Raw genomic sequence first — 27,682 nt, forward strand, 5'->3', positions numbered from 1 at the left:
TCCCTCTTAAGTATACTCCTACTGCCTTTATACTCTTCTAAGGATTCACTCAATCTATCCTGTCTATACCTGCCATATGCTTCCTTCTTTTTCTTAACCAAACTCTCAATTTCTCTCGTCATCCAGCATTCCCTATACCTATCAGCCTCTCCTTTCATCCAAACAGGAATATACTTTCTCTGGACTCTCGTCTCATTTCTGAAGGCTTCCCATTTTCCAGCCGTCCCTTTACCTGCAAACATCTGCCCTCAATCAGCTTTTGAAAGCTCTTGCCTAATACCGTCAAAATTGGTGTTCCTCCAATTTAGAACTTCGACACTTAGATCTAGTCTATCCTTTTCCATCACTATTTTAAAACAATAGAATTATGGTCGCTGGCCGCAAAGTGCTCCCCCACTGACACCTCAGTCACTTGCCCTGCCTTATTTCCTTTGCACCTTCTCTAGTAAGTATATCCACATACTGATATAGGAAGGATTCTATTAAACTGGAGAGAATTCAGGAAAGATTTACCAGGATGTGCTGGGAATGGAGGTTTGAGTTGTAAAAATAGACAGGAGAGACTGGGAACTTTTTCACTGGAGCATAGGAGGTTTATAAACTCATGAGGGGCATCGATATGGTAGATAGAAATGGCCTTTTCCCTAGGGCAGTTGCGTTCAAAATTAGGGGGTGTATTTTACGGTGAAAGGAGAAAGATTCTAAAATGACATGACAGAAAACTTTTTACCTGGAGAATGATTAGTGTGTGGAATGAACTGCCAGAGGAAGCAGTGGATGCACGTACAGTTACAGTATTTAAAAAAACGTTTAGATTATTACATGAATGCGAACATTTGGAAAGATATGGGCCAAACATGGGCAGGAGGGTCTAGTTTAGTTTGGGATCATGGTCCATGTAGACTGGTTGGACCAAAGGGTCTGTTTCCATGCCATATGACTGTATAAGAGGAAGTACTGGAGGAGCTATTAGAAAATATAGAGGTGAATAAAATTCTATGCCCTGATCAAGTGTATCCCAGATATTGCAGGAAGTTAGGGAAGAAATTGTAGAATCCCAAGCAGAAATATTTGTAATAACTATAACCACGGGTGAAGTGCTGGAGGATTGGAGGGTGGCCTTTATTTAAGAAAAGCTGGAAGGAGAAGGCTGAGAGTGATAGACCTGTGAGCCTGACATCGGGGTGCGTAAATTGTTGGATGTGATTCTGAAAGACTAGATTTACATGGGTTGGGAGAGGAAAAGACTGATTAGAAACACATGGTTTTGTGTGAAGGAAATCGTATCTCACAAACTTGATCGAGTTTCTTGAGGACGTAACCAAAAGGATTGAGGGCAGAGAGTAGACATTGTTTACATGGACTTCAGTGAAGCTTTTAAAACCATAAGACCATAAGACATAGGAGTGGAAGGAAGGCCATTTGGCCCAAAGTGTCAACTCTATCATTTAATCATGGCTGATGGGCATTTCAACGCCACTTACCTGCACTTACCCCATATCCCTTAATTCCTTGCGAGATCAAGAATTTATCAATCTCTACCTTGAAGACATTTAACATCTCGGCATCCACTGAGCTCCCTGGCAATGAATTCCACAGGACCACGACTCTCTGGCTGAAGAAATGTCTCCTTATTTCCGTTTTAAATTGACCCCCTCTAATTCTAACACTGTGCCCACGGGTCCTAGTCTCCCCTCCTAACGGAATCAAATTCCCAACATCCATCCTTTCTAAGCCATGCATCATCTTGTAAGTTTCTGTAAGATCTCCTCTCAACCTTATACATTCGAATTAATACGATCCCAGAATCCTCAGCTGTTCATTGTATGTTAGGCCTACCATTTCAGGGATCATCTGTGTGAATCTTCGCTGGACACGCTCCAGTGCCAGTATGTGCTTCCTGAGGTGTGGGGCCCAAAATTGGACACAATATTCTAAACGGGGCTTAACTAGAGCTTTATAAAGTCTCAGAAGCACATCGCTGCTTTTATATTCCGACCATCTTGAGATAAATGACAACATTACATTTGCTTTCTTAACTATGGACTCAACATGCAAGTCAACCTTTACAGAATCCTGGACTAGCACTCCCAGATCCCTTTATACTTTGGCTTTATGAATTTTCTCACCATTTAGAAAATAGTCCATGCCTGTATTCTTTTTTCCAAAGTGCAAGACCTTACATTTGCTCACGCTGAATTTCATCAGCCATTTCGTATACCACTCTCCTAAACTGTTTAAACCTTTCTGCAGCCTCCCCACCTCCCCAGTACTCCCTGCCTGTCTGCCTAACTTCGTATTATTGGCAAACTTCACCAGAATGCCCCCAGTCCCTTCATCCAGTGAACAGCTGTGGCCCCAACACTGAACCCTGCAGAACACTACTTGTCACCAGCTGCCATTCAGAAAAAGAACCTTTTATCCCAACTCTCTGCCTTCTGTCAGACAGCTAAGTCTCAATCCATGCCAGTAGCTCATCACGAACACCATGGGCTCTCATTTTACTCAGCAGCCTCCTGTGAGGCACCTTATCAAAGGCCTTTGGAAGTCTAGCTGGATACCATCCACTGGGTTTCCCTGGTCTAGCCTATTTGCTACCTCTTCAAAGAATTCTAACAGGTTTGTCAGGCACGACCTCCCTTTACTAAATCCATGCTGACTTGTTCTAATCTGACCTTGCATTTCCAAGAATTTAGAAATCTCATCCTTAACGATGGATTCTAGCATTTTACCTACAACCGAGGTTAGGCTAATCGGCCTATAATTTTCCATCTTTTGTCTTGATCCTTTCTTGAACAAGGGGGTTACAACAGCGATCTTCCAATCATCCGGGACTTTCCCTGACCCCAGTGACTTTTGAAAGATCACAACCAAATCCTCCGCTATTTCCTCAGCCACCTCCCTCAGAATTCTAGGATGTAGCCCATCGGGGGCCAGGAGATTTATCAATTTTTAGACATTTTAGCTTTTCTAGCACTTTCTCTTTTGTAATGGCTACCATACTCCCTCTGCCCCCTGACTGTCCTTAATAGTTGGGATAATACTCATGTCTTCCACTGTGAAGACTGACACAAAGTACTTATTAAGTTCTTCAGCTATTTCCTTATCTCCCAGCACTAGCCTTCCTGCATCAATTTGGAGCAGCCCACTTCCTACCTTTGCTTCTCGTTTGTTTCTTATGTATTGAAAGAAACCTTTACTATTATTTCTAATATTATTGGCTAGCTTAACTTCATATTTGATCATCTTCTTCCTTATTTCTCTCTTTGTTATCCTCTGTTTGCTTTTGTAATCTTCCCAATCTTCTGACTTCCCAGTGCTCTTGGCCATTTTATAGGCTCTCTCTTTCTCTTTGATACATTTCCTCTGTTCCTTTGTCAGCAATGGCTGTCTAATCCCCCCCACCCCCAAATAATCTTTCTTTCCTTTGGAATGAACCTCTGTACAGTGTCCTCAATTGCACCCAGAAACTCCTGCCATTGGGTTCTGCTTCCAGTAAATTTTCATCAGTTCCTCTCTCACACCCCTGTAATTACGTTTAGTTAACTATAACACCATTACATCCGATTTTGCCTTCTCTCTTTCAAACTGCTGAGTGAACTCTATCATATTGTGGTTGCTGCCTCCTTAGTGTTCCCTTATTTTAAGATCTTTTATAAAGTCTGGCTCATTACATAGCACTAAGTCCAAAATAGCCTGCTCCCTTGTGGGCTCCATCACAAGCTGTTCCAAAAAGCCATTCTGTAAGCATTCCATGAATTCCCTTTCTTTGGATACATCAGCAATATTATTTACTCAGTCCATTTGCATATTGAAGTGCCCCATGATCACCATGACCTTGCCTTTCTGACATACCCTATTTATTTCCCGGTACTTCTTGTGCCCCTGGTCCTGACTACTGCTGGGAGGTCTGTACATAACTCCCATTATGGATTTTTGGCTTTGTTTCCTTAACTCCACCCACACAGACTCCACATCATCACACCCTATGTCATTCAGTGCCATAGATTTAATTTCATTCTTAATTAACAAGGCAACCCTGCCCCCTCTGCCCACCTCCCTTGTCTTTTCGATAAATTGTAAATCCTTGGATGTTTATCTGCCAGTCCTGAACCCCCTGCAACCACATATCAGTGATGCCTACCACATCATAATCATATCCGATGATTTGTGCCGTTAATTTGTTACAAATACTACGAGCAGTAAGGTAAAGCGCCTTAAAGCTAATTTTCTTATCCTCATGACTTCCAACATCTCTCGTAATATGTGCTAAATTATTCTACCTTTTTGCTTCATTCCTAGCCTACCTTGAACTTAAAGCCTGCACACATGCTAACCTGCTTATCTTTCTACTTTACTCCATACTCCCTGTTGCTTTCCCTTTCCCTTCCCCCCGACTCACAAGTTTAAAGTCCTAGTGACCACCCCATTTATCCTTTTCGCCAGAACACTGGTTCCAGATCGGTTCAGATGGAGACCGTCCCATTGGTACACATCGCCCCAGTTCCAAAACTGATGTCAATGTTCCATGAAATGGAATCCCTCTTTCCCACACCAATCCCTTAGCCACATGTTTACATACCTAACTTTCTTATCCCTATGCTAATAAGCACATGGCTCGGGCAGTAATCCAGAGATTATGACCCTCGAAGACCTGTTCTTCAATTTCCTTCCTAGTGCTTGATACTCCCTAAACAGGTCCTCCACCCTAGCCTTGCCTATGTTGTTTGTGCCAACGTGAACCACAACAACTGGATCTTCTCCCTCCTGCTCCAATATCCGTTCAAGCTGGTCAGAGATGTCCTGCATCGTTCCGCAAGGCATACAAGTTTCCACATGGCAGACTAATTAGTAAAGTTAAATCTCATGGGATTCAGTGTGAGCTTGCTGATTGGAAAAGATGATGTGGAGATGCTGGTGTTGGGCTGGGGTGGACAAAGTTAGAAGTTATTCACTGCCAGGTCATAGTCCAACAGGTTTATTTGAAATCATAAGCGTTTGGAGTGCCGCTTCTTTGTCAGGTGATTCCAGGATGAAGGACTTATCAGATGTGGAACCGTTAAGAAGTTTGGATCTGTACTCGATGGAGTTTAGAAGGATGAGGGGGGGAGTCCCATTAAAACTTACAGAATATTGAGAGGCCTGTATACCAAGAACATGGAGAAGATGTTTCCACTAGTAAGAGAGACTAGGACCCGAGGGACAAACTCAGAGTGAAGGGACGACTCTTTAGAACTGAGGCAAGGAGGAATTTCTTTAGCCAGAAGGTGGTGAATCTGTGGAACTCATTGCTGCAGGGGGCTGAGGAGGCCAAGTCATTGAGTATATTTAAGTTACACTTCTTGATCAAGGGTGACAGGGAGGAGAATGTGGTTGAGAAATACTTTAGCCATTATGGAATGGCTGAGCAGAAACGATGGGCCGAATGGCCTACTTCTGCCCTTGTATCTTGTGGTCTTATTTACACATAATTACCCTTACAGGTTAAAAACACAAGTGTTAGACCCAAACAAAAACAGAATCTTACAGGAGGAAATCAACAGATTTGGGAGCATCTGTGGGAAAAAAAGCAGCACCTGTATCACAGCAATTTCTATTATCATTTCATATCTTGAACATCCATAGTTCTTTGTTTTATTTTAGTGTTCAATCCGATCTTCTCCCTTTCAAGCTGGATGTAATATTCAGTTTAATTGTGATTGTTACTACCTAAAGATGTCTTAATGCTGTAGTCAATTCATTGATGATGTCACATTACACAATACCAAGTCTTATATAACCTGCTCTTTGGTTCCAAAATGTGTTGCTTTAAGAAACTATCTTAAAGTCCACATCTGAGCTACTACTGTGAGTCTGGTCTTTCCAATTTATACGTAGATTAAACTCTTATCCATGATTATTACCATCCATTTATCACAAGCACCCAGTATTTCTTCTTGTACACTTGGTTGTGTATTATGGTTACTTTTAAGGGGCTGTATATCTTCTTCAGTATATTCTTCATCTCCACTCAAACAGGTTCTATGTTGTGCTTTTATGAAGCAAGGTCATCTCTATTGCACAAAGGGCAGCCTTGATCAACAGTGCTACCCCTCCACCTTTACCTAACATCCTAATTTTCTTGATTGTCATATATCCCTCAAAATTCAGAAGCCAAACTGTGTGATGCTGAAGCCACGTCTTTGTAATAGCTAATGGATTTTATTTATTTATTTCAATGTGTGTAATCAATTTCTTTACTTTGTTATGAATGCCATGCACACTTAGATACAGAGCCTTTAGTTTTGTTGTTTATCTTTATAACATCTGGTCTTGATTATCGGGGTATTTGTAGGCTTCATTTCTCTCTGACCCTTCCTGTCACTGTCTAACCCTCATTTCCCTCATTGTATTATTTATCTCTCGTACCTAGTCTCTTCTATTCGATATACCACATCATTCTTTATTTGAAACCTTGCCCCACTATTTAGTTTAAAACTCTCTCTACTTCCCTAATTATGTAGTTTGCAAGAATGCTGCCCAGCTCAGTTATAGTGTAGACCATACAATGTTACAGATTCCCCCAGAGGTGCCAGTTGTCCACAAAATGAAGGCTTCCTCTTTCCCTGGCACACCAGTCTTTGAACCACCCATTCATCTTAATGTTTTGTACCCGATGCTAATTTGCTTGTGACTCAGGTAATGATCTAGAGATTAGAAACCTTGAGATCATTGATGTTCTGCTTTTAAATTTAGTGTCCAGATCCTCAAATACTCTATGCAAAACCTCTTTCCTAGTTCTACATTTGTCATTGGTATCTACATGGATCACAACCACTGAATCGAACGCTTCCCACGACAAGTTTCTTTCCAGCCCTGAAGATTTTTTTATTAATTCATAGGACTTGGGCAACGCTGGCTGGCTGGCATTTATTGCCCAACCCTAGATGCCCTAGAGAAGGTAGTGGTGAGCTGCCTTCTTGAACTGCTGCAGTCCACTTGTTCTGGGTTGACCCACAGTGCATTAGGGAGCGAATTCCAGGATTTTGACCCAGCAACAGTGTACGAATGGTGATATATTTCCAAGTCAGGATGGTGAGTGGCTTGGAGGGGAACCTGCAGCTGGTGGTGTTCCCATATATCTGTTGCCCTTGTCCTTCTGGATGGAAGTATGTGCAAGTTTGAAAGGTGCTGTCTGAGGATTAAACAGATGTCCTCTGTTTGGCAGGTAACACTGCAACACTGATCTTTGGTGCAAAAAATTATGTCAATTCCCCTCACTATAATGTTCCCTAACACTACTATAGATCTTCTTTGCCCCCCCCCCCTCCCCCCGCGCCCCCCCACTCCCACCCCCTTGAAAGGCTTACTGTACCACAGTGCCATGGCCAGTTTGTACATTGACCTTGCAGCCCCCATTCTCAAACAAACAAGCTGAGAAAACCACAAAGTTGTCAGACAATTGCAGAGGCTGATGCTTCTGAATTCTTGCCATTGTCTCTTTACTTGCTTCATTGACAATCACACAGTCTGACCACTTACCAAATCAAAAGACTATCCTAAGTGGTCAGACTGCTTTCTCGTAAAAAGAATCCAGATAACTTTCACAGTTGTTCATTGTTCAAATCAGAATTTCATTTTACCAAAGAGAAAATCCAGCTTAGCTTGCACAAACTTGAGAAATAAAGACAAGAAAGTAAAACTTGTATAAGTGACCACTTTAAAATGAATAGCCAAGACAATTAATAGAAACCTGAGCTGTTAGACATCCTAGCTAACTGAACAGTTAAGATAAAGTTACAGTTCTCTCAGTGTAACAATGAAAGAATGCTGGTTTCTTTTATTCATAGCTGTTCAGTTTGTTATGATGTTTGATCCGATCAGCTGCAGAAGATATATTGGGGAGGAAGGTTGCTGAGTTGTAGTATCAATTTGGTAGGGTGCACCAATAAATTGGGAGGATTGAAGGAATAATAGCTGGCAGAGTACAGCAACAGATTTGGAGCTGTGTAGGATGTGGCAACACTTTGTGTAGAAAATAGAAACACAGCTGGATATGTCAGTAGAGCAGTAGAGTAATACAATATGGCAAAATGAGAATAATGGGAATTATTTGTCTAGATAACTGACTCCATCTTGGTACCAAATAGCCTATTCATTTAAACAGACTCCAATATATGGTGTAGGAGTCATAGAGGTCTATGTCATGGAAACAGGCTTTTTGGGCCAACTTGCCCATGTCGTCCAGTTTTCAGAGTTATGCTAGTCCCATTTGCCTACAATTGGTCCACATCCCTCCATATCTGACCTATCCATTTATGTGTCTAAATATTTGTTAAATGACAAAATTGTACTTGTTTCCACCTCTTCCTCTGGCAGCCCATTCCAGACACTCACCACCCTTTATGTGAAAAAAAAATCACCTGTGGACCCTTTTGTAACTCTCCCCTAAAACCTTAAATCTATGCCCTCTAGTTATAGACTCCACGACCCATGGGGAAAAACTGTTGGCTATCTACCTTGTCATGATTTTATAGACCTCTATGAGGTCACCCCTCAGTCTCCTACACTGGATAGGCTGGGAAAAACGTCCCAGCCTATCCAGCCTCTCCTTATAACTCAAAACTTCCAGTTCAGGTAGCATTGTAGTAAGTCTTTTCTGCACTCTTACTAATTTAATAACATCCTTTCTCTAATAGCACGATCAGAATTGAACACATGTAGTCCAAATGTGGCTTCACTGATGTCTTGTACAGCAGCAACAAGACATCCCAACACCTGTACTCAGTGCTGTGATTGATGAAAGCAAGCTAAAGGCCTTCTTCATCACCCAGTCTACCTGTGACTCCATTTTCAAGGAGCTATGAACCTGTACCCCTAGATTTTTGATCTGTAACACTCCCCTGGGCCCTAGCATTGACTGTGTAAGTTCTGGCCTGGTTTGACCCACCAAAATGCAACACCTTACATTATCTAAATTAAACTCCATGTGCCATTCCTCAGCCCACTGGTCCAGTTAATCGAGATTATCTCAATAGATTTCAATTCAGCTTCAAGTTCGTTATGACTTGCCTTTCAAATAAGTTCTAAAAGTCACATTTTATTTGCTCACTCATGGGATATGGGTGTCACAGGCTGGGACAGCACTGGTTGACTATCTGTAGTTGCACTTAAGAGGGTGTTTGTCAGCTGCCATCTTTAATGACTGCAGTCCATTTGGTGTACGTAAAATCACAACGTCGTTAGGAAGAGCTATCCAGAATTTTAACCCAGAAACTTTGATAGAATAGGCAATATGTTTCCATGTCTGGATGGTGAGTGGTTTGGAGTTGATCTTTCAGGTGGTGGTGTTCCCATACAACTGCTGCCCTAGTCCTTTGAAGTTAAAATGCTCATGGGTTTAGAAGGTTCTGTCTGAGGAGCCATGGTGAGTTTCTGCAGTGTTTCTTGTTGATTCTATGCACTGCTGCTACTGGGCATTGGCAGTTGAGAGAGTGAATGTTTGTGGATTGGGCAGGTTTGTTCTGGATAGCAGAAAGCTTCTTTGGTATTTTGGAGCTGAATTCATCCAAGGAAGTGGGAAATATTCCATCACACTTCTGACTTATGCCTTGTAAATGGTGTTCAGGTTTTGGGGAGTCAGCAGACGAGTTACTTGCTGCAGGATTCCTACCCTCTGCCTTGCTATTGTAACCACTTTATATTTATATGGCTAGACCAGTTCAGTTTCTGGTCAATGGAAATCCCCAGGATGTAGACAAGTGGGTGATTCAGTCATGGAAATGCTATTGATTGTCAAGGAATGATGGTTAACTTCTCTCATTTTGGAGATGATCATTACTTGTCACATGAGCCCAAATTTATATATTGTCCAGGTCTTGCTGTATTTAGACATGGACTGTTTCAATATCTAAGGAGAGTGAATATTGTACAATCGTCATTGAACAATCCATTTCCCATAATTCATATAAAAGCAACTACATAATCACTTCTAATAATGCCTTTGCATCCTCTGTAAATTGTCCCAATTTTTAGCCAGCAGTTGCCTTTTGTTTTGATATATGATTTGTTTCATTTTTTGTACAAATTCCTCAACTTTACTATGCAGCTAACCTTCTAAGGATGGTACTTTTTAAGGATTTTCCTAATTTTTTTTATTTTCCAGTCTTGTAAGCATCCTTGTATTTACAAAGATATGCAAAGTTTCCTTATTAGCTCAGTTTCCGTTCTTAGGTCCATTTCATCCAGCTCTATTGCTTATGAGTATTCAATTTCACCAGCTTCCTTTAATGCTTATCTCCACTTTCCTGCCTTGATTCAGAACTCTTGATTCCCTCCCTGATTAAAAATCTATCTGACTCAACCTTGAATATACCTAAGGACTCGATCTCTCCAGCCCTCTTTGGTAAATTATTCCACCAGTTCATTATCGTCTGAGAGAAGGAATTCCTCTTCATCTGTACCTCAAAAGGGTGACCTCTTATTCTGAGATGATACCCATTGGTCCTAAAAGGTGAAACAACCTCTCTGCAACTAAATTGTCAACTCCCCTAAGAACCTTGTATGTTTCATTAAGATTGCCTTTTATCCTTCTAATCTCTAATGAGTCCAGGTCCTACTCAACCTCTTTTCCTTAGTTTGTGTTTCTGTTAAATTTCCTCAGTTGAAGAAATTGATTATAGTCCTTTATTTTAAATTTATGAGAAATAATGGAATAATTGTTTTAAGGAGTCTTGCAAAAAACCTGAGCTTCCATAATGTAGGGAAATTAATCTACTTGTTGCAGACACTGCGGAATTTTGTCACATAACAAGCCAAATGAAAACTGATAAACCTTCTGCAATTCCAAACAATTTAACTGCACAAAAGATTTGAAAACAGCAGGTTCATTGTGATGGGAAATTTTAACTTCCCATATATTGACTGAGACTCCCTTGGATGGGGCAGAGTTTGCTAGGCCCGTCCAGGAGGGTTTCTTGAAGTAATACGTAAGTAGTCCAACTAGGAAGGGGCCATACTAGGCCTGGTATTTGGGAATAAGCTTGCAAGGTGATCAAAATTTCAGTGGGGAGCACTTTGAGAACAGTGACCATAATTCCATAAGTTTTAAGCTACTTATGGATGAGAATAAGAATAGTCCTTGGATGAAAGTACCAAATTGGACAGGAACTGGGGAATGTGGATTGGGGGTGGCTGTTTGAGGGAAAGCTCATATCTGTTATGTGGGAGCCTTTTAAAGGCCAGTTTGATTGGTGTTCAAGACCATCATGTTCCTATGAAAGTGAAAGATAAGGATGGCAAGGTTTGGGAACCTTGGATGACAAAATAAATTGTAAGCATAGTTAGGAAAAAACAAGAAAGCATGAATAACTTTTAGGAAACTGAAGACAGACAAGTCCCCGGGAATATAAAATCAGGGAAGAATTTAAACAAGGGGTTAGTAGGGCTGAAAGGAACCATGAAATTATCTTGGCAACAGGATTAAAGAAAATACCAAGGCTTTTTAGAAATATATAAGGAGCAAGAGAGTAGCTAGCGAAAGGGTTGGTCCATTCAAGGACAAAGGAGGAAATGTTTGTATGGAGCAGGAAGATGTGGGTGAGATCCTTACAGATACTTTGCATTGGTATTCACAAAGGAGAAAGGCATAGTGAGTTTTGGAGGTGTATGTTAATATTCTGGGGCATGACAATATAAAAAAGGAGGAGGTGTTAGCTGTTTTGAAAAGCACTAAGGCAGACAAGTCCTCAGGACCAGATAGGATCTATCCCAGAATGCTGAGGGAGGTGAGGAAAGAATTACTAGAACCTTATATGAAATCTTTGTATTGTCTTTAGTCACCAGAACTGGAGAATAACCAATATTGCTCCTTTGTTTAAGAAGGGCAACAGGGATAGTCCAAGAAATTACAGGCCAATGAGCCTCAATTCAGTGGTAGGGAAATTATTGGAGAAGATTCTTATGCCCATGATTTATTCATATTTGGAAAATATATGGACTTATTAGTGATAGGCAACATGGCTTTGTGTGGAGGAGGTCATGTCTCACAAACTTGATTGAGCTTTTTGAAGAAGAGACAAAGATGATTGATGAAGTCAGGGAGGTAGATGTTGCCTCTACAGACTTTAGCAAGGCCTTTGACAAGGTCTATCATGGCAGGCTGATCCAAAAGGTGAAGTCATGTGGGATCTGCGGTGAGCTGGTAAGATGGATACAGAATTCCTTCAAGATATTTTTATTCGGGTTACTCTTCATTTATAATAATATTAACTGTATGTACATTAACCACATGATACAGAACAAAGAACATTACAGCACAGTACAGGACCTTCGGTACTCGATGTTGCGCCGAAACCAATCTGAAGCCCATCTAACCTACATTATTCCATTATCATCCATATGTTTTCGTGTCACCTTTTGATTCAAAATTTTGATATCATATTTGAGTTACCACATTAACTACTCTATCATTAAAGCTACCAATCTCCATCAACCAACTCACTCTGCCTCAGTTCATCTGATGTTAAAATCCCCATCCAGGTTTGATTACTCCAGTGCACTGCAGGCGAGCCTTCCATGTTCTACCCTCCACAAACTTGAGATCATCCAAAACTGACCATGTGCTAACATGCACTAGGTCTTGTTCACCCATCATCCTTATACTTACTGACCTACATTAGCTCCCAATCTGGCAATGCTTCTGTATTAAATTTCTCATCTCACTTCATGACCTTCCCCTGCCTAAAGCTGTAATGTTCTCGTCTTTAGAGGTCTGCACAATACCTGTCCTCCAATTCCATCTTCTCGAGCATCTCTGGTTTTACGTGCTCAACCATCAGAAATTAAGTCTGCAGGTACCAAGATCCTAATGTCTAGAGCTCCCTCCTTAAAAGCATCATGGGTCTACCTACACAAAATGGACTGCAGAAGACTGCAGAAGTCACCGCCATACTTTCAAAGGCAGCTTTGAATGGGCAATAAATGCTGGCCCAGCCAGTGACACTGCATTTTATTAATAAATGAAAGATCACTCTTGTTCTCATCCTAATTTTACGAGCTCCTTAAAACCTACTATTTTGATTAGGTTTTGATGATCGATCCTTATATATTATTGGATTTAGTGCCATTTTTATTCAATAACATTCCTGTGAAGTGCTTTATGATATTTAATTCATTTAAAGGTGTTATAGAAATTCGATTGTTGTTGGAATATTTAAAAAAATTCTTATCACTTTTGGTTTTACCTTTTAAAACTCTGCTTACATATTCATGGGGATTTGACAAATAAATTTATCCCTTGTAGTAGAGTCATAGTGATAGTATTTCTCATCCAATCTATCAGGAGTGAAGTTTTTCACTCAGATACAGCCTCTGAATATTGTAATAGTTTTGGTTAACTTTCTATATTCTATCAACTCCAACAGATGAGATTCCAAATGGTAGAGTGTACTTCAGTGGTTCAGTTCATCTTGTAAATGCCAATTTCAGTCCTGCATTAACAGACAGCAGATCCCCTGAGTTCATCCACTTAGCCAATCAGGTCGAGGAACCAGTAAGTAATATACTTTATATATTGCTTTTCATTCATTGGGACAATTCAAAAGCTAGAACTTACTTGGCTTAAAATGAAACATGCAAAATTATTAGAATATATAACAGGAAGATGTTCTGCTTGGGTATAATTGGCAGTCTGGGTGCAAATTACATTTGAAGTTGTGGTGACTTTCTGGGGAGTGAAGTTACAGTTCATCCTACCACACAAACTTATTTCCATCGTAGCACATGCCAAGTCAGCACCATGAGACAGCACCATTGGAATGCAAAACAGAATGTATTTGGTTTTTGTTCCATGTATAAAATCATAGAATCTTATATCAACAAAAATACTAATTGATATATTTGGGAGGAGCAACCTGATGCAGTTTTATTAATAGAACTGAAAATGGCATTGCCCATGAAATGAGCATCTTACTAAGAATCTAGTCCAATACTTGCAAGTTGCCTGAATTTAAATCACTGAAAACTGCTTTCAGTAACAGTACTGAATAAGTTACTGGTTTCATTGGTGTGTATCAATTTGTTTCATTATAAGTTAAATATTTTTTGATATTTAAAATGTGCATATTTATGCCTTTGCATTTAAAAACAAGCTTAGTTTGAAGAGCATCTTGAGCAGTCAAAATTATTTTGACTTGTTTGTGTGGCTGTTATTGTGAGCAAAGTCAGTTTCAAGTGCAAAGAATTTTAAAACCAATGTTTATGATTGTGAAAACTCAATTTATCCTCAACATGATTTGCACATGCAGCTCTAAGATCTTATAGTCTTGTCGGCTGATCTTAGTACAAACTAAACCATAACATTCAAAATATATTCTGTTCCATTTTAATCACATTTATTCCACTCCTGTTCATGAAAATATTTCATGATGTAGAAAAAAATAACACATTCTTATTAAATATGTTAGTAAAAGAATTCTTCTTAGCAGGAGTAGGGCAGGATTTTCCCTTTTTTAAAAAAGGGGCCAAGCATGTTTATTGCCTGCGCTTTTAAGAAAACTCACCATCTTGACTGCCAGTCAGTTCAAGCTGAGTATAAGCGAGTTTCTTTGTGAATCTCAGGCCTGGATTCAGGCAGATCCAGTGCCAAGAAGATAACTACAGTTTATATTTTATACTCTTTTGTGGGAAGAGGTAGAGCAGTTTGAGCTTATGGGTGGTTTTGACAGGCACATCTCCTTTACCTACAATCTATGCCTGCAGTTCTCCCCAGATTGGAGCAATTGGTTGTGCTCCTCACAATGTATAGCAGGCAAGTTGACCTGGTTACCCATTCAGGTAGTCAAGTGATAGAGGTCATGACAAATGGATCCTTAAGTGGCTATTGCTTTACCACTTAAGAGCCTTAATTAATGGTGAATTTTTTTGCACAGAACATAATTAATGAGATGGCAAGAAGTCTTTGGGGCCAACCCATCTCATTATTCCTTCTCCTGCCCCCTTTCTTGCACCTCCACGGAGGGGAAATTGCATCACTAATCATAGGTAGACTAAATAGAAACATCAAAGCATAGAAAATAAGCACAGAGTAGGACATTTGTCCTTTCCTTTGACCCTGCTCTGCCATTCAATACAGTCATGATTGAACATCCAAGTCAGTGCCCTTTTCCCCTTTTCTTCTCACGTCTTTTGATTCCTTTTGCACTGAGAACTATGTCTATCTTCTTCTTGAAAACATTCAATTATTTGATCTTAGCAGTTTTCTGTGGCAGAGAATTCCACAGGCTCACCAAACTCTAGATGAAGACAGTTTTCCTGATTTCAGTCCGATATGGCCTTCCTTGCATTCTTCAGACTGGGCTGAAAATGTGTTGCTGGAAAAGCGCAGCAGGTCAGGCAGCATCCAAGGAACAGGAGAATCGATGTTTCGGGCATAAGCCCTTCTTCAGGAATGATTCCTGAAGAATGGCTTATGCCCGAAACATCGATTCTCCTGCTCCTTGGATGCTGCCTGTCCTGCTGCGCTTTTCCAGCAACACATTTTCAGCTCTGATCTCCAGCATCTGCAGTCCTCACTTTCTCCTCCCATTCTTCAGACTGGGTCTTCTCTAGCTCTGCATTCTCAGATTTTGCGGACATCTTTCCTGTGGTCTAGACCTGTTAGAACATTATATGACATCTTCCCTCATTCTTCTAAACTCCAGTGAATATATTGAGTCCTGCCATTGCAGAAACCAGTCTGATAAAGCTTTGTTGCAGTCCCTCCATAGTTAGAACATCTTTCCTCACAGGGGGGCTAAACTTGTACACAGTACTGCAGAGATGTAATGATAGCTACTTAGAAATAACTGAGTAGTAAAATTCAATTTATTGCTTTGGTTTATTTTATGTGTTTGGCAGTTGGCTGAAATATTTAGAAGATCACAGTTGGCACAACGCTTTGTCAGTGTCAATGTCATCGCCTTTAGGTAGGAATTCATTCTTTAATGTTTTCATATAGTTGTTTTCCATTCAAGTCAAAATCCTCTTTTAAGATTTTTCAAATGTTAACTCGTTTCTGTCATCCATTCAGAGATCATGAATGATCCAGTCATTATATTGCTCTTCACTGAAGCATTAGAGCTAGGATCACCATGTAATAATATGTGCAAATATGTAGTTAAAATCCTGGGCTTTGCAACTAATTGCTGATTTCACAATTTATAATTATTCTGACAAAATACTCCTTTGCAATAAAATATAGTTTAAATTCTGAAAGGAGAAACAAATTTTACAGTATTTCTAAGATAAACCTTAATAGCCGTAAAATAACCTCAACAATTACAAAAGCTGCATTTGTATAATACAATTTTTGCGGAAAACACTCAAAGCACATCATAAATGTTTAAAGAAAATGGATCATGTGCCAAAGAAACAGATGATAAGTAGTGACCAAAACAATGGTTTTTACTGAGAGGGAAGTTGAAAAGGCATTGGGAATTTAGACTCACTCTCACAAATTTCCATCATATTTGACTGAACACCAAACCATGGAATGATTTGGCACAAAAGGAGGCCATTTAGACAATTAAAACATGGGAGAAAGAGAACTGATGATGCAAATAGAGATGAAGGTAAAGGGAATGGAGAATTTGAAAGAGTGACTATAGAATGGTACAGAAACAGGCAAGGACTACTCCACTGGAAAATGTTGACATTCAATCAGCATTGCATGATTTGAAATCAAATGGTTTAATTTGGAAAGAATCTTCATTGAAGATGAGGCTCTCAAATAAAATCCCAATTGCATCCAGAAGTGATCACAACTTGTTAAACTTGCAGGCATGAGCATCAAATGCAACTTCTGAAAGGCTATGATATAAACAAAAACTTTCTCCCAAAACCATTCCTCACTTTTCCATTTTATTTGGCAAACTACCCTTTTGATCATTCTCTGTGTGTCTGTGTCGACACTGCTTGAGTGACCAACCCTGGAGGGAAGTCGAGATGTTTTGTCAAATGGGCAGATTGTGGGAGAGAGCTGATTTTTCATTTTGTTGAAAATGGACTTCACTGGCTGGCTAGCACTTATTGCCTGTCTCTAGTCACCCTTGAGAAGGAATCTTTCAAAACAATTGTTTAACAGTATCAAATACATGAGTTGTCTTAAAAAGTGCTTTAACAATGCCATTGTTACTCAATGTTTTCCACAACTTAACCACCCTCACACTGACTGAAAACCTTTTGAGAAATTAATAAATTATCGGTGCAAATGTTTGAGAAGGTGGTGACAAGCTGCCTTTTTGAACCAAGGATTGAGTCACCACCTCTTCCCCCACCATGTCTAGGACCCTTCCTTCCCATCCACCATCTCTGACAAGGTACATGTACAATGCTTTCCTCATGTCCAGGCTCAAGTCCCTTCTTCATTTCATTTTAGGGCGATTGATTTAAATAAATCTCTCTTGGATGTTAAACTATCATTGCGTGAATACTTCAGAATGTCACAATTGAGGGAAAACAAAGTGATGTCAAAATTTTCCAGTTGGGAAGGCCATGGAAAGAGTTAGATGAAGGACATAGAGCCAGGAGCTAACTTAGGTCAGTGCCAAATGGCTTGATGAGTAAGAAAGATTTGGTGCATCACAGGCTGTGGGGAATGGAGCTTTGGACAAGCTGCAATTTATGGGGTTTGACTAAAACCACAGTTGACATTTTACCTTCATTCTGCAAAAATATTTATTTACAGTTAATTAAGGACAGTTGGGCAAACAGCTATTCTGATATGTCCTGTACAGAAAAATCTGAGAATTTTTATTCTAACAAGTATTTACTGCAATTTTTAAGTATTATTTAGTCATTAACATTTTTATGCTTTAAAATTCTGCACATCTTTAAGGAATCTTTCAAAACAATTGTTTAGAAGTATCAAATACATGCGTTTTCTTGAAAAATGCTTTAACAATACCATTATTACTCAAGCTTAATGTTTTCCACTAGTAAACCACCCTCACATTGGCTGAAAACTTCATGAGACACAATAGATTATCAATGCAAATGTTTTGGTTTCTTGCAGTTGGGTTTCTAATGGAATTTAATATTTATGTTCTTTCACAGCAAAGGAAGTGTTTTAGCTTACTTCATGATTACATTCTCTGTGGGGAGAAATAGACTTCTGGAGGACAATAAAGTCCTACATGCAGTTGATGTGGTTAAGGTATTGAATAACTACATGAGGAAAACAACTGAATCAAGCACTACAATGGAGTTTTTGGAAAAGTTTCATGTAGACATTAATTCTATTAACATTTATGGTATGATCGTTTTCTTGTCAATAATAGTTCTCATAAGTAGAGTTGAGATGTCAGTTATTGGTTGTCAATGTATTTGTTTGCGGTATGTAATCAGATCCATATATCTCTGTTTGAAATCAGCACAAAATTTAAAAAAACACAAGTCAGTGTCATATACTAACTGTGTTAGGTTTTTCTTCCAATCTCTCTTGTCTGAGAATGGAGATAGAACATAGAACATAGAAAAGTACAGCACAGAACAGGCCCTTTGGCCCAGGATGTTGTGCCGAGGTTCAATCCTAATGTAAAATATAATAACTTAACCTACACACCCCTCAACTCACTGCTATCCATTCATGTCTAGCAGTCACTTAAATGTCCCTAATGACTCTGCTTCCACCACCACCACTGACAACGCATTCCATCCTTTCACAACTCTCTGCATAAATAAAGAACCTACCTCTGACGTCTCCTCTATACCTTTCCCCAATATCTTAAAACTATAACCCCTCGTACCCGTCAATCCTGCCCTGTGGAAAAGTCTCTGGCTATTGACTTTATCTATTCCTCTCATTATCTTGTATACCCCGATCAGGTCTCCTCTCTTCCTCCTTCACTCCAGAGAGAAAGGTCCGAGCTTTTTCAACCTTTCTTCATAAGCCAAGCCCTCCAGTCCAGGCAGCATCCTGGTAAACCTTCTTTGTACCCTCTCCAAAGCCTCTGTTTCTTTCCTACAGTAGGGCGACCAGAACTGGACACAATATTCCAAGTGTGGTCTCACCAGGGACTTGTAGAGCTGCAGCAAAACCTCGGGGCTCTTAAACTCGATCCCCCTGTCAATGAAAGCCAAAACACCCCCATATGTTTCTTACCAACCCTATCCACTTGGGTGGCAACTTTGAGGGATCTATGTACTTGTACACCCAGATCCCTCTGTTCCTCCACACTGCCAAGAATCCTGTCTTTAATCCTATGTCAGCATTCGAGTTCGACCTTCCAAAATGCATCATTCGCATTTATCCAGGTTGAACTCTATCTGCCATTTTTCAGCCCAGCTCTGCATCCTGTCTATGTCACGCTGCAGCCTGCAGTAGTTCTTGATACTATCGACGGCACTTCCAATCTTTGTGTCATCCGCAAATCTACTAACCCACCCCTCAACCTCCTCGTCCAAGTCATTTATAAAAACTACAAAAAGTAGATGCCCAAGAACAGAGCCCTGTGGGACCCCACTCAACACTGACCTCCAGGCAGAATACTTTCCATCTACAACCACTCTCTGTCTTCTGTCAGTAAACCAATTCTGAATCCAGATAGCCAAATCTCCCAGTATCCCATACTTCCTGAATTTATGAATGAGCCTACCATGGGGAACCTTATCAAATACCTTGCTGAAGTCCATATACACCACATCCACTGCTCGACCTTCGCCGACCTGTCTTGTCACCTCCTCAAAGAACTCAATAAGATTTGTGAGGCATGACCTGCCCCTCACAAAGCCATGCTGACTGCCTTTTTTCATGCTCTGCTTTGCCAAATAGTTATAGATCCTGTCCCTCAGAATTCTTTGCAAAACTTTGCTGACCACATACGTAAGACTGACTGGTCTGTAATTGCCAGGGATTTCCCTATTACCATTCTTGAAAAGAGGAACAACATTCGCTTCCCTCCAATCCTCTGGTACGAGTCCGTGGAGAGTGAAGAAGCAAAGTCTTCGCCAGCAGCTTAGCAACCTCCTTTCCCGCTTCCTGGAGCAGCCTAGGAAAAATCTGGTATGGCCCTGGGGACTTATCAATCTTAATGTTTTCCAAAATGTCCAGCACATCAACTTCATCAATCTTGATCTGGTCAAACCTGTATCTCAGCTCTTCAAAGTTCTCATTCACAACAAGGTCCCTTTCCTTAGAGAAAACTGAAGCAAAGTTCCCTACGCAATCCCTGATCGGCCCTTCCTTCTCCCTGTTAAAACTTGAGTTGTGTTGTGAGCTTGCTTTAGAATGTATCACTTTAAAGTAATTTTTTTTCCCTAGTTAATGACAGTATAACAATGACAGTATTTAACAATGAAGTGATTAGTTTATTAGCTATCCAGTCTGAAGCTTACTTTTAATTTTTTTATAAAAGAGAGCCTGAGAGTTACGGTTTTTCAGAGATCTACATGTTTTCAATGTTTTCACAGCTGCATGTTCCTGGCTATTTTAATGGTTGTGTTTGATACAATATGCAATGCTATAAACCTCATAACCTTGCTCATAATAACTATGTTTATAAGTGTTCATTCATTTTGAGTACATTGGAATATTTTGAAATTTGTTGCTAATGCTTTTCCTTCTATTACCCTGTTATAGAAACAGAAAGTGAGGAGCATTCTCTCTTCTCGGAAGAAGGTAAAACATTTTTTAAATAATTAAGTTGTAAGCAACTTTTCGTTCTGCTGCTGAGGCTTGTGTCAGTAGACAATACTGAACTGGCACGATGTTGGTTTTAGAATCTGTTTACACAACAGTGAATGCAACTCGAAAGTTTCAAATTGACAAGTATGAATGGAATGCAGTTTAATATTTTGCTATTTCAAGAAATACAACATGAAAATAATTTGTTTGAAATAAATTCCGAATATTATCTGATGAAAAAAAAATCCCTGCTCAATCTCTCACACAACAAAATAGCTATTTATAAGAAATTATCTCTATTTTGCAAGCAATACGTTGACTTGTTTGATAGAAGACACTTTAGTATCAGTGTCTTAGTATAATACTTTTTACAGTCCTTTAATCAGTCTCCTTGTAGCTGATCCACTTAAGATTTGGTGCTTCATAATGTGTAAAAGGATCTATTCAGCAAGTAGAACATTATGAATGCTGTTCAGTTCTGTGCAGGGCTGTACTTGGTGATATTAATTCACAATATATCTTTGGCGCCAGTATAATAATACTCATAATATATTCCACTATTAGATACTGTTTAAATTGTAATAATTATTAAATCTATTATTAAAACATGTTAAAAGAATACCAATGCTACATACTTTTCTTAAATTCAATTATTACATTATCCAATATTGGGAAGAACAGATAATCATCATAGCTCTACAAATTTGAGAAAGCATAGTTCATTAGAAGAGAATTATTATGAAAAAAGTGCTCTAACAGGCTTTCATGAAATTTCAGATATTATTAACAAGGCACTAAAAAAATTATCTCTTTGCATCACAACATATAATGCACAATTTGCAACAATCATGGATGCCAGTCAAATTATTTAAACATTGAAACAACATAATCAATGAAAAGCCATTGCATGGTGCCAGTATTTTCAGTGCCGTGGACATAAATTGATTCCAAAATTGATTCCAGCCACACTGCGTGTGCATTTTCTGATGTAAGCCCCAATGTTTGGTTGTTTGTTATTATGGGCATGAGGACTGCCTGTCAGCAGTAAGCAGACTGAGGAAACTGGATAATCATTTGAAGAGAATGCATTTGCATGGTGATGAGGATTGGGCCAGAGAATGGGACTAGCTGAGTTACTTTTCCAGAGAGTCAACATGGATATGATAAGCTGAATGGTCTCCTTTTGTTCTATAACATTATATGATGCTATGTTACTGTATTGTACTCAAGTATGAGTGAAATTGATGAATAGAAAATCATTGTGACTGGTACTCTTCTTTGGGGCAGCTACCCACCTTCTTTCTTTCTAAGTTAAAAATCACACAACACCAGGTTGTAGTCTAACATGTTTAATTGGAAGCACTAGCTTTCAGAGCAGTGCTCCTTCATCAGCTGGGTGTCCTGACCACCTGATGAAGGAGCACCGCTCCGAAAGCTAGTGCTTTCAATTAAGCCTGTTGGACTATAACCTGGTGTTGTGTGATTTTTGACTTTATTAACCCCAGTCTAACACTGGCATCTCGAAATCTTTCCTGTAGGCACTGATCACAATGAATTCTACCAGCTAGCACTTCAAAGATACATAAAAGCTTAAAGATGCTGTGTCCTTTGCCTAGTAAGAGTGTTAGTTGTGAGGAGGATACAAATTGATATAGCAAGGTTAAGTGAGTGTCCAAACATTTTACAGTTGGACTATAAAATGGAAAAAGGTGAGGCTTTCCATGTCGGGAGAAGGAATAGAAAAGCTGAGTGTTATTTAAATAGTGAGAGAGTGCAGTATGCTACAGTACTGAGAGACCTTGATGTACTTGTAGATGAATCACAAAAAGTCAGCATGCGGATACAACTGATATTCAGAAAGCAAGTGCAACATTGACCTTTATTGCAAGGGGATGAAATATAAAATTTTGCTACAACTGTAAAGGGAGTTAGAGAGCCTGCCTCTAGAGTACTGTGTACAGTTTTGGTCTCCTTAATTAAGGAAGGTTCTACTTTTAGTGGAAGCAGTTCTGTGAAAGTTCATTAGGTTGAATGCTGAGGTGAAGGCATTGTCTTTTGAGGAAAGGTTGAATAGGTTGGGTGTATATTTTTGTATAGAGCAAACTATATGGTAAATAGAAAAGTCTGGGAAAAATTAATGTACAGAGAGATCAGGGTTTTCAGGTCCATTGTACCCTGAAGGTGGCAACACAGGTTGATAGAGTGGTCAAGAAGGAATACAACATGCTTTCCTTCATCAGACAGGGTACTGAGTACAAAAGTTGGCAGGTCATGTTCCAGTTGTATAGGACTTTGGTTCAGCCATACTTGGAGTACTACGTACAGTTCTGGTCGTCACATTACCAAAAGCATGTGGATGCTTTGGAGAGGGTGCAGAGGAGGTTCACCAGGATGTCGCCTGGTATGGAGGGCGCTAGCCATGAAATGAGATTGAGCAGATTAGGATTATTTTTATTAGAAAGATGGAGGTTGAGGGGGGACTAAATTGAGGTCTACAAAATCATGAGAGGTATAGACAGGGTGGATAGCAAGAAGCCTTAGAGAGGGGGACTCAATTACTAGAGGTCACAAGTTCAAGGTGAGAGAGGAAAATTTTAAGGGAAATGTGCATAGAAACTTCCTTACGCAGCAGGTGGTGGGTGCCTGGAACGCGTTGCCAGCGACGTAGTAGAGGCAGGCACGATAGCATCATTTAAGATGTATCTAGACAGATACATGAATGGACAGGGAGCAGAGGAATACAGATCCTTAGAAAATAGACAATAGATTTAGTTAAAGGATCTGGATTGGTGCAGGCTTGGAGGGCCAAAGGGCCTGTTCCTGTGCTGTAATTTTCTTTGTTCATTGTTCTTTGTGTCATGATTCTGAAGGAGTTTGAAAGTACTGAGATGTTGTTTCACCTCATGGGAGGGACTAGAACTACAGTTTAAACATAGGGGTTTTTCTCTTTAAGATGAAGATGAGGCAGACTTTCTGCTCTGAAGATTGGTCATTACTGTTTGGAATGCTTTCCACTAGCTCACAGTGGAGACCGTGTCATTAAATATACTCCACTCTCAGTCAGGTTTTTGATTGATAGGAGAGAACAGGGCTCTGGCGTAGGCAGGGAGGTGGAGTTAAGTCCCAAATCAGGTGAATCATGATCTTACTGAGTCAAATGGATACTGCTGTTCCTAATTCTTATCTTATGAGCTAACCAATATTTCCAATGTTGCGGAGTGAGTGAATAAGTGACAAAAAGTGTATGCCTGTGTCTAAAATCAAGATGAATTATGAAGTTAGACTTCATTGGAAGGCTTTTTACTGGGCACACCTTTGAAAATGCCATTGCAATGAGAGCTCCTATTGTAGTATGTGCTACATGATAAGCATAAATCTGTAAGGCTGTCTCACTTTATTATATTTCAAAGCAATCAACATGTAGCAGATTTCAGAGAAACCTCTTGCATCATGTATGTTTTGCCCTTATATTTATAAATTGGAAGCATTGGAGAACTGTATATTGACAGAATTTGACCCAAAAATAGTTCTAGTCATCCCTGGATTGCATTGTTGGTTTCATAGTTGACATTACCTTTTCCAAGGCATGTCACACTGTGGAACTCCAGATTTTGCTTTTGCCTCCAGATGCAGCATTGGTTCCACAGCAGGGTGTAAAATGTAGCATTTTTGGTGCTGCTGTCGAGCAATCCCAGGTTGTGCAGCTTGCACACTTAACATAAGTGCAGATGCAGTCTCTACGTATGTACAACCCACCTTTTCTTAGCACCATCTTCCAATGTGTCATTGTACAAAATCATTTACTGCAAAGGGCCAGTCAGAAAACTTGTTACTCCGTTCTTGTCTCCTTTACACTTAAAGTAAAAAAAAATCAGCTCAACTGCAAATCCCTGAAGTGCAAGAACAGTTGTGCAACAATAGGTTTCCTTTCTTTCTTAAAAAAAAGAGAGATACATGACACTGCAAAGTTTGCGTTTTGTTCAATCTACTGTCTTTATTAGGGATGTAATTACTGAATCTGTGAAGGAAATCTGCCAAAGTTCTAAAAGCAATGGAGATAAGAACAATTTACCAAAAGGTTTGCAATAAAGGCAGGTAATGAAAAGGACAAAACAAAACTCAAAATGAGCAAAACGAAAGGTGAAAATTAAGTGAACTCAGATGCTTGATGAAAAAGGCAGAATGTGTTGACCTAAACAAGCAGTGTGCTCATGCTGTGATATTTCCCAAAATCATTTTTTCCACTTAATATAATGGGGGACATGAAGAAATAAGATTTGTAGATAATGTAAAACAAGCTGCATGGGAAAGTGGCAAGATGGTTTTGAAAATAATAGACCAACAAGCAGCTGTATTTGGCAAGAGAAGATTAATTGCCTTCGATATTCTAATGACTGAGATTAGATCATCTTTTGAGACAGCTACAGTTTGACCTGAATTCTATATTCTAGTTGAGGGCAAATTCCAAATTGTAACTGAAATTAAAAACAATCTTAGAATTGTTGTGAAACTTGCATCAATTTGGATACAAAGCAGATTAATCTGGCAGGAATCTATATCAGGCTATGTCCACCATCACTCCCTATACAGCATATTGCTGTCAACTTTCTGCATAGTAACCTTTCCATTACGTTAACCAAGTTTAAAATAGTTTATTTATGGAGATGTATGAAATATTCATAACATCCAGGAAACATCTCAAAACCATCTATACAGATTAAATGTTTAAATTCCACCCTTTCACTGGCATCCAAGCATACTTCATGTTCCAGTCATTACTGAAACAGTATTTCCCAATGATCTGCTGTTGTAACAAAGAACAATGGGTCTTTCAGTTTTGTTCCAACATTAAGTTCTGATGATCTTATCTCACCCCTCAGCATGTCCTGTGACTGATAGAAGAATCCAGTGGCATAAAGCGTCATCATGTCGTTGGGAGATGAGAGCACCTGAAAACCATTTATTGCAAATCACGATTCAGAAATATTTTATGAATGATGATTGCAGCCTGAGTTACATTGCACTTTACGATTCATTGGTGCCTGGAAAACAGAAACTAATCATCAGGTAGGGGAAGGCAGGACTTTGGTAACGAAATCTACTCTACAGGAACAGTACAATTCAGGTAGCACTCGATGTGGAGACCAGAAAATATGTGTTGAAAACATGAGCAATTAAGCACATTGGGATGCAGGCCTCTTGTTTTCTTCTTGCAAAGGTTCTCCCCAGTGTTGTCCTCCAGTTGATGAGGGTTTTAAAGGGCAATGGTCATCACCTGGAAGGAAGGAAAATCTTGTAGGTACAGTGGCATTTTTTGAAATGATCATACTTTTGTAATATATGAGGATCACTTTCAAAGTACCCCTGTTATAGGATTTTATGCAAGATGATGAAGAATATCAAGAGGCATGCCAGGCAGATCAAACCTGACTGTGTGGACGTAATGCAGATATTTGACACCTGTTAATCTGCATGCTCAATCTCATTGTGATCACAACTATTTTGTGATTTTTGTCTCCTTCCAGATGACCAAAGGAATTATCTCGTATACTGGCAATTTTACTGTTTAATTAATGAATGGGTGGTTCTTTCACTTCTCTTCCCAGTAATGTGCCACATGCATACCCAGTTTAAGCATAAGGTTTGATTTTGGAAAATATCAGGATCCATTCCTGACATTGTATTAATGAGCATTATCAATGTGACTTTCACTATGTGCATCTTTTAGTCCTGATTGTATCTGTGCTGATAATGAGAACCTGCATTTGAATACCACAATTTACAATTTTAGCATATCTTATAGTGTTTTGCAGCCAATAATTATGTTGCCAGTAACCATACACTATTGAGTCTTGTGTAAATCTTTGACTGAACTTCCTTCATTTCAATAGTTGGTGACTTGAAATTCAATACATTTACTTTCTAATCATACTTTGTGTAGTCTACGGTGTAGTCTACGATTTGACCAACTGGAAATCTCCAGCAGCCAGAATTTCTGAGAGCTGATTACATCGAGTGCTCAGACTGTAATTGGAAGACATGTTTCCATGGAGAAAGCCCACTTGCCAATCAATCAGCACTTTTCTCTCCTTTTGTACAACTATAAGTTGCCTTCACTTTGGTATTTCTTGCAAATTGTCTTGACGAATGCATGACCAAAAACTTACACAAAATGTTTTCTTTTCAGCAATACTCAAATTCTGTACTGTCAAACAACTATTTGTAGGACAAAAAAGTAATAGAATTAAATCAGGAGAGTGAAATGATCAGGAATAATGACAAAGTTTGTGCTGTGACAACTCATTATGGAAATCATCCACCAAATTAATAGAAACAGCATGTGTCAAAGTTCACTTGGGGATGAATTTTGACTCAACAGATTTAGAAGAAATTTGAGGAAATCCACTCACTGATCCCAAACATTCTGCACTTGTTGATTTTTTTTTCATTATGAGATTAGCATTGAGCTTTGTTTTGGTAAATAATGACTAATTGAAATGAGAATAAATGTTTGCATCTAGTATCAGAAGACTCCAGTTTACCTATAGCACAGCAATATGTGTGAAACTTGCATCAATTTGGATACAAAGCAGATTAATCTGGCAGGAATCTATATCAAGCTATGTCCACCATCACTCCCTATACAGCATATTGCTGTCAACTTTCTGCATAGTAACCTGCAGAAAGGTTACTGAAGAACTGAACTGAAATATTGTGAAATGGACACAAGAAGCTGAAGTTTTTAGTCTTGCACTCATCAGAACTGCAAGAAACAGCATTGAAGCAAGGGACACCATTTTGTACAGACTGAGAAGAGGGTGCTGATTGGTTGGGTCATCATTGGCATGGAGATGCAGCAAGAACAGATAGCAGTCAATCTTAATTCTCAGGCTAGGCAGGTAGATTCTGATTGGTCAGGGCATTGCCATAGTGATGCAGCAGAGTTTAGCTCTCCACTTGACTCCTTTTTTTTGAAAAAAATGCAATTATTGCCCACACTGAATTAGTGGCTTGCTAGGTTACCTCAGAAAACACCTTAGA

At 39.4% G+C, this 27,682-nt stretch overlaps 1 protein-coding gene across 3 annotated transcripts in view; it reads left to right on the forward strand.

Annotated features, from left to right (window-relative positions):
- Positions 1 to 27,682, forward strand: part of LOC140486344 (suppressor of tumorigenicity 14 protein homolog) — a 136,193-nt gene that overhangs the window by 15,493 nt on the left and 93,018 nt on the right. For all 3 annotated transcript variants that reach the window (XM_072585346.1, XM_072585348.1, XM_072585347.1), the window contains exons 3-7: positions 13,404 to 13,531; positions 15,877 to 15,944; positions 18,073 to 18,269; positions 20,597 to 20,635; positions 25,522 to 25,708. In XM_072585346.1, coding sequence (XP_072441447.1) covers positions 13,404 to 13,531; positions 15,877 to 15,944; positions 18,073 to 18,269; positions 20,597 to 20,635; positions 25,522 to 25,708 — 619 coding nt within the window. The remainder of the gene's footprint in view (positions 1 to 13,403; positions 13,532 to 15,876; positions 15,945 to 18,072; positions 18,270 to 20,596; positions 20,636 to 25,521; positions 25,709 to 27,682) is intronic.

Source organism: Chiloscyllium punctatum, chromosome 15, assembly GCF_047496795.1.
Source record: "Chiloscyllium punctatum isolate Juve2018m chromosome 15, sChiPun1.3, whole genome shotgun sequence".
NCBI lineage: Eukaryota > Metazoa > Chordata > Chondrichthyes > Orectolobiformes > Hemiscylliidae > Chiloscyllium > Chiloscyllium punctatum.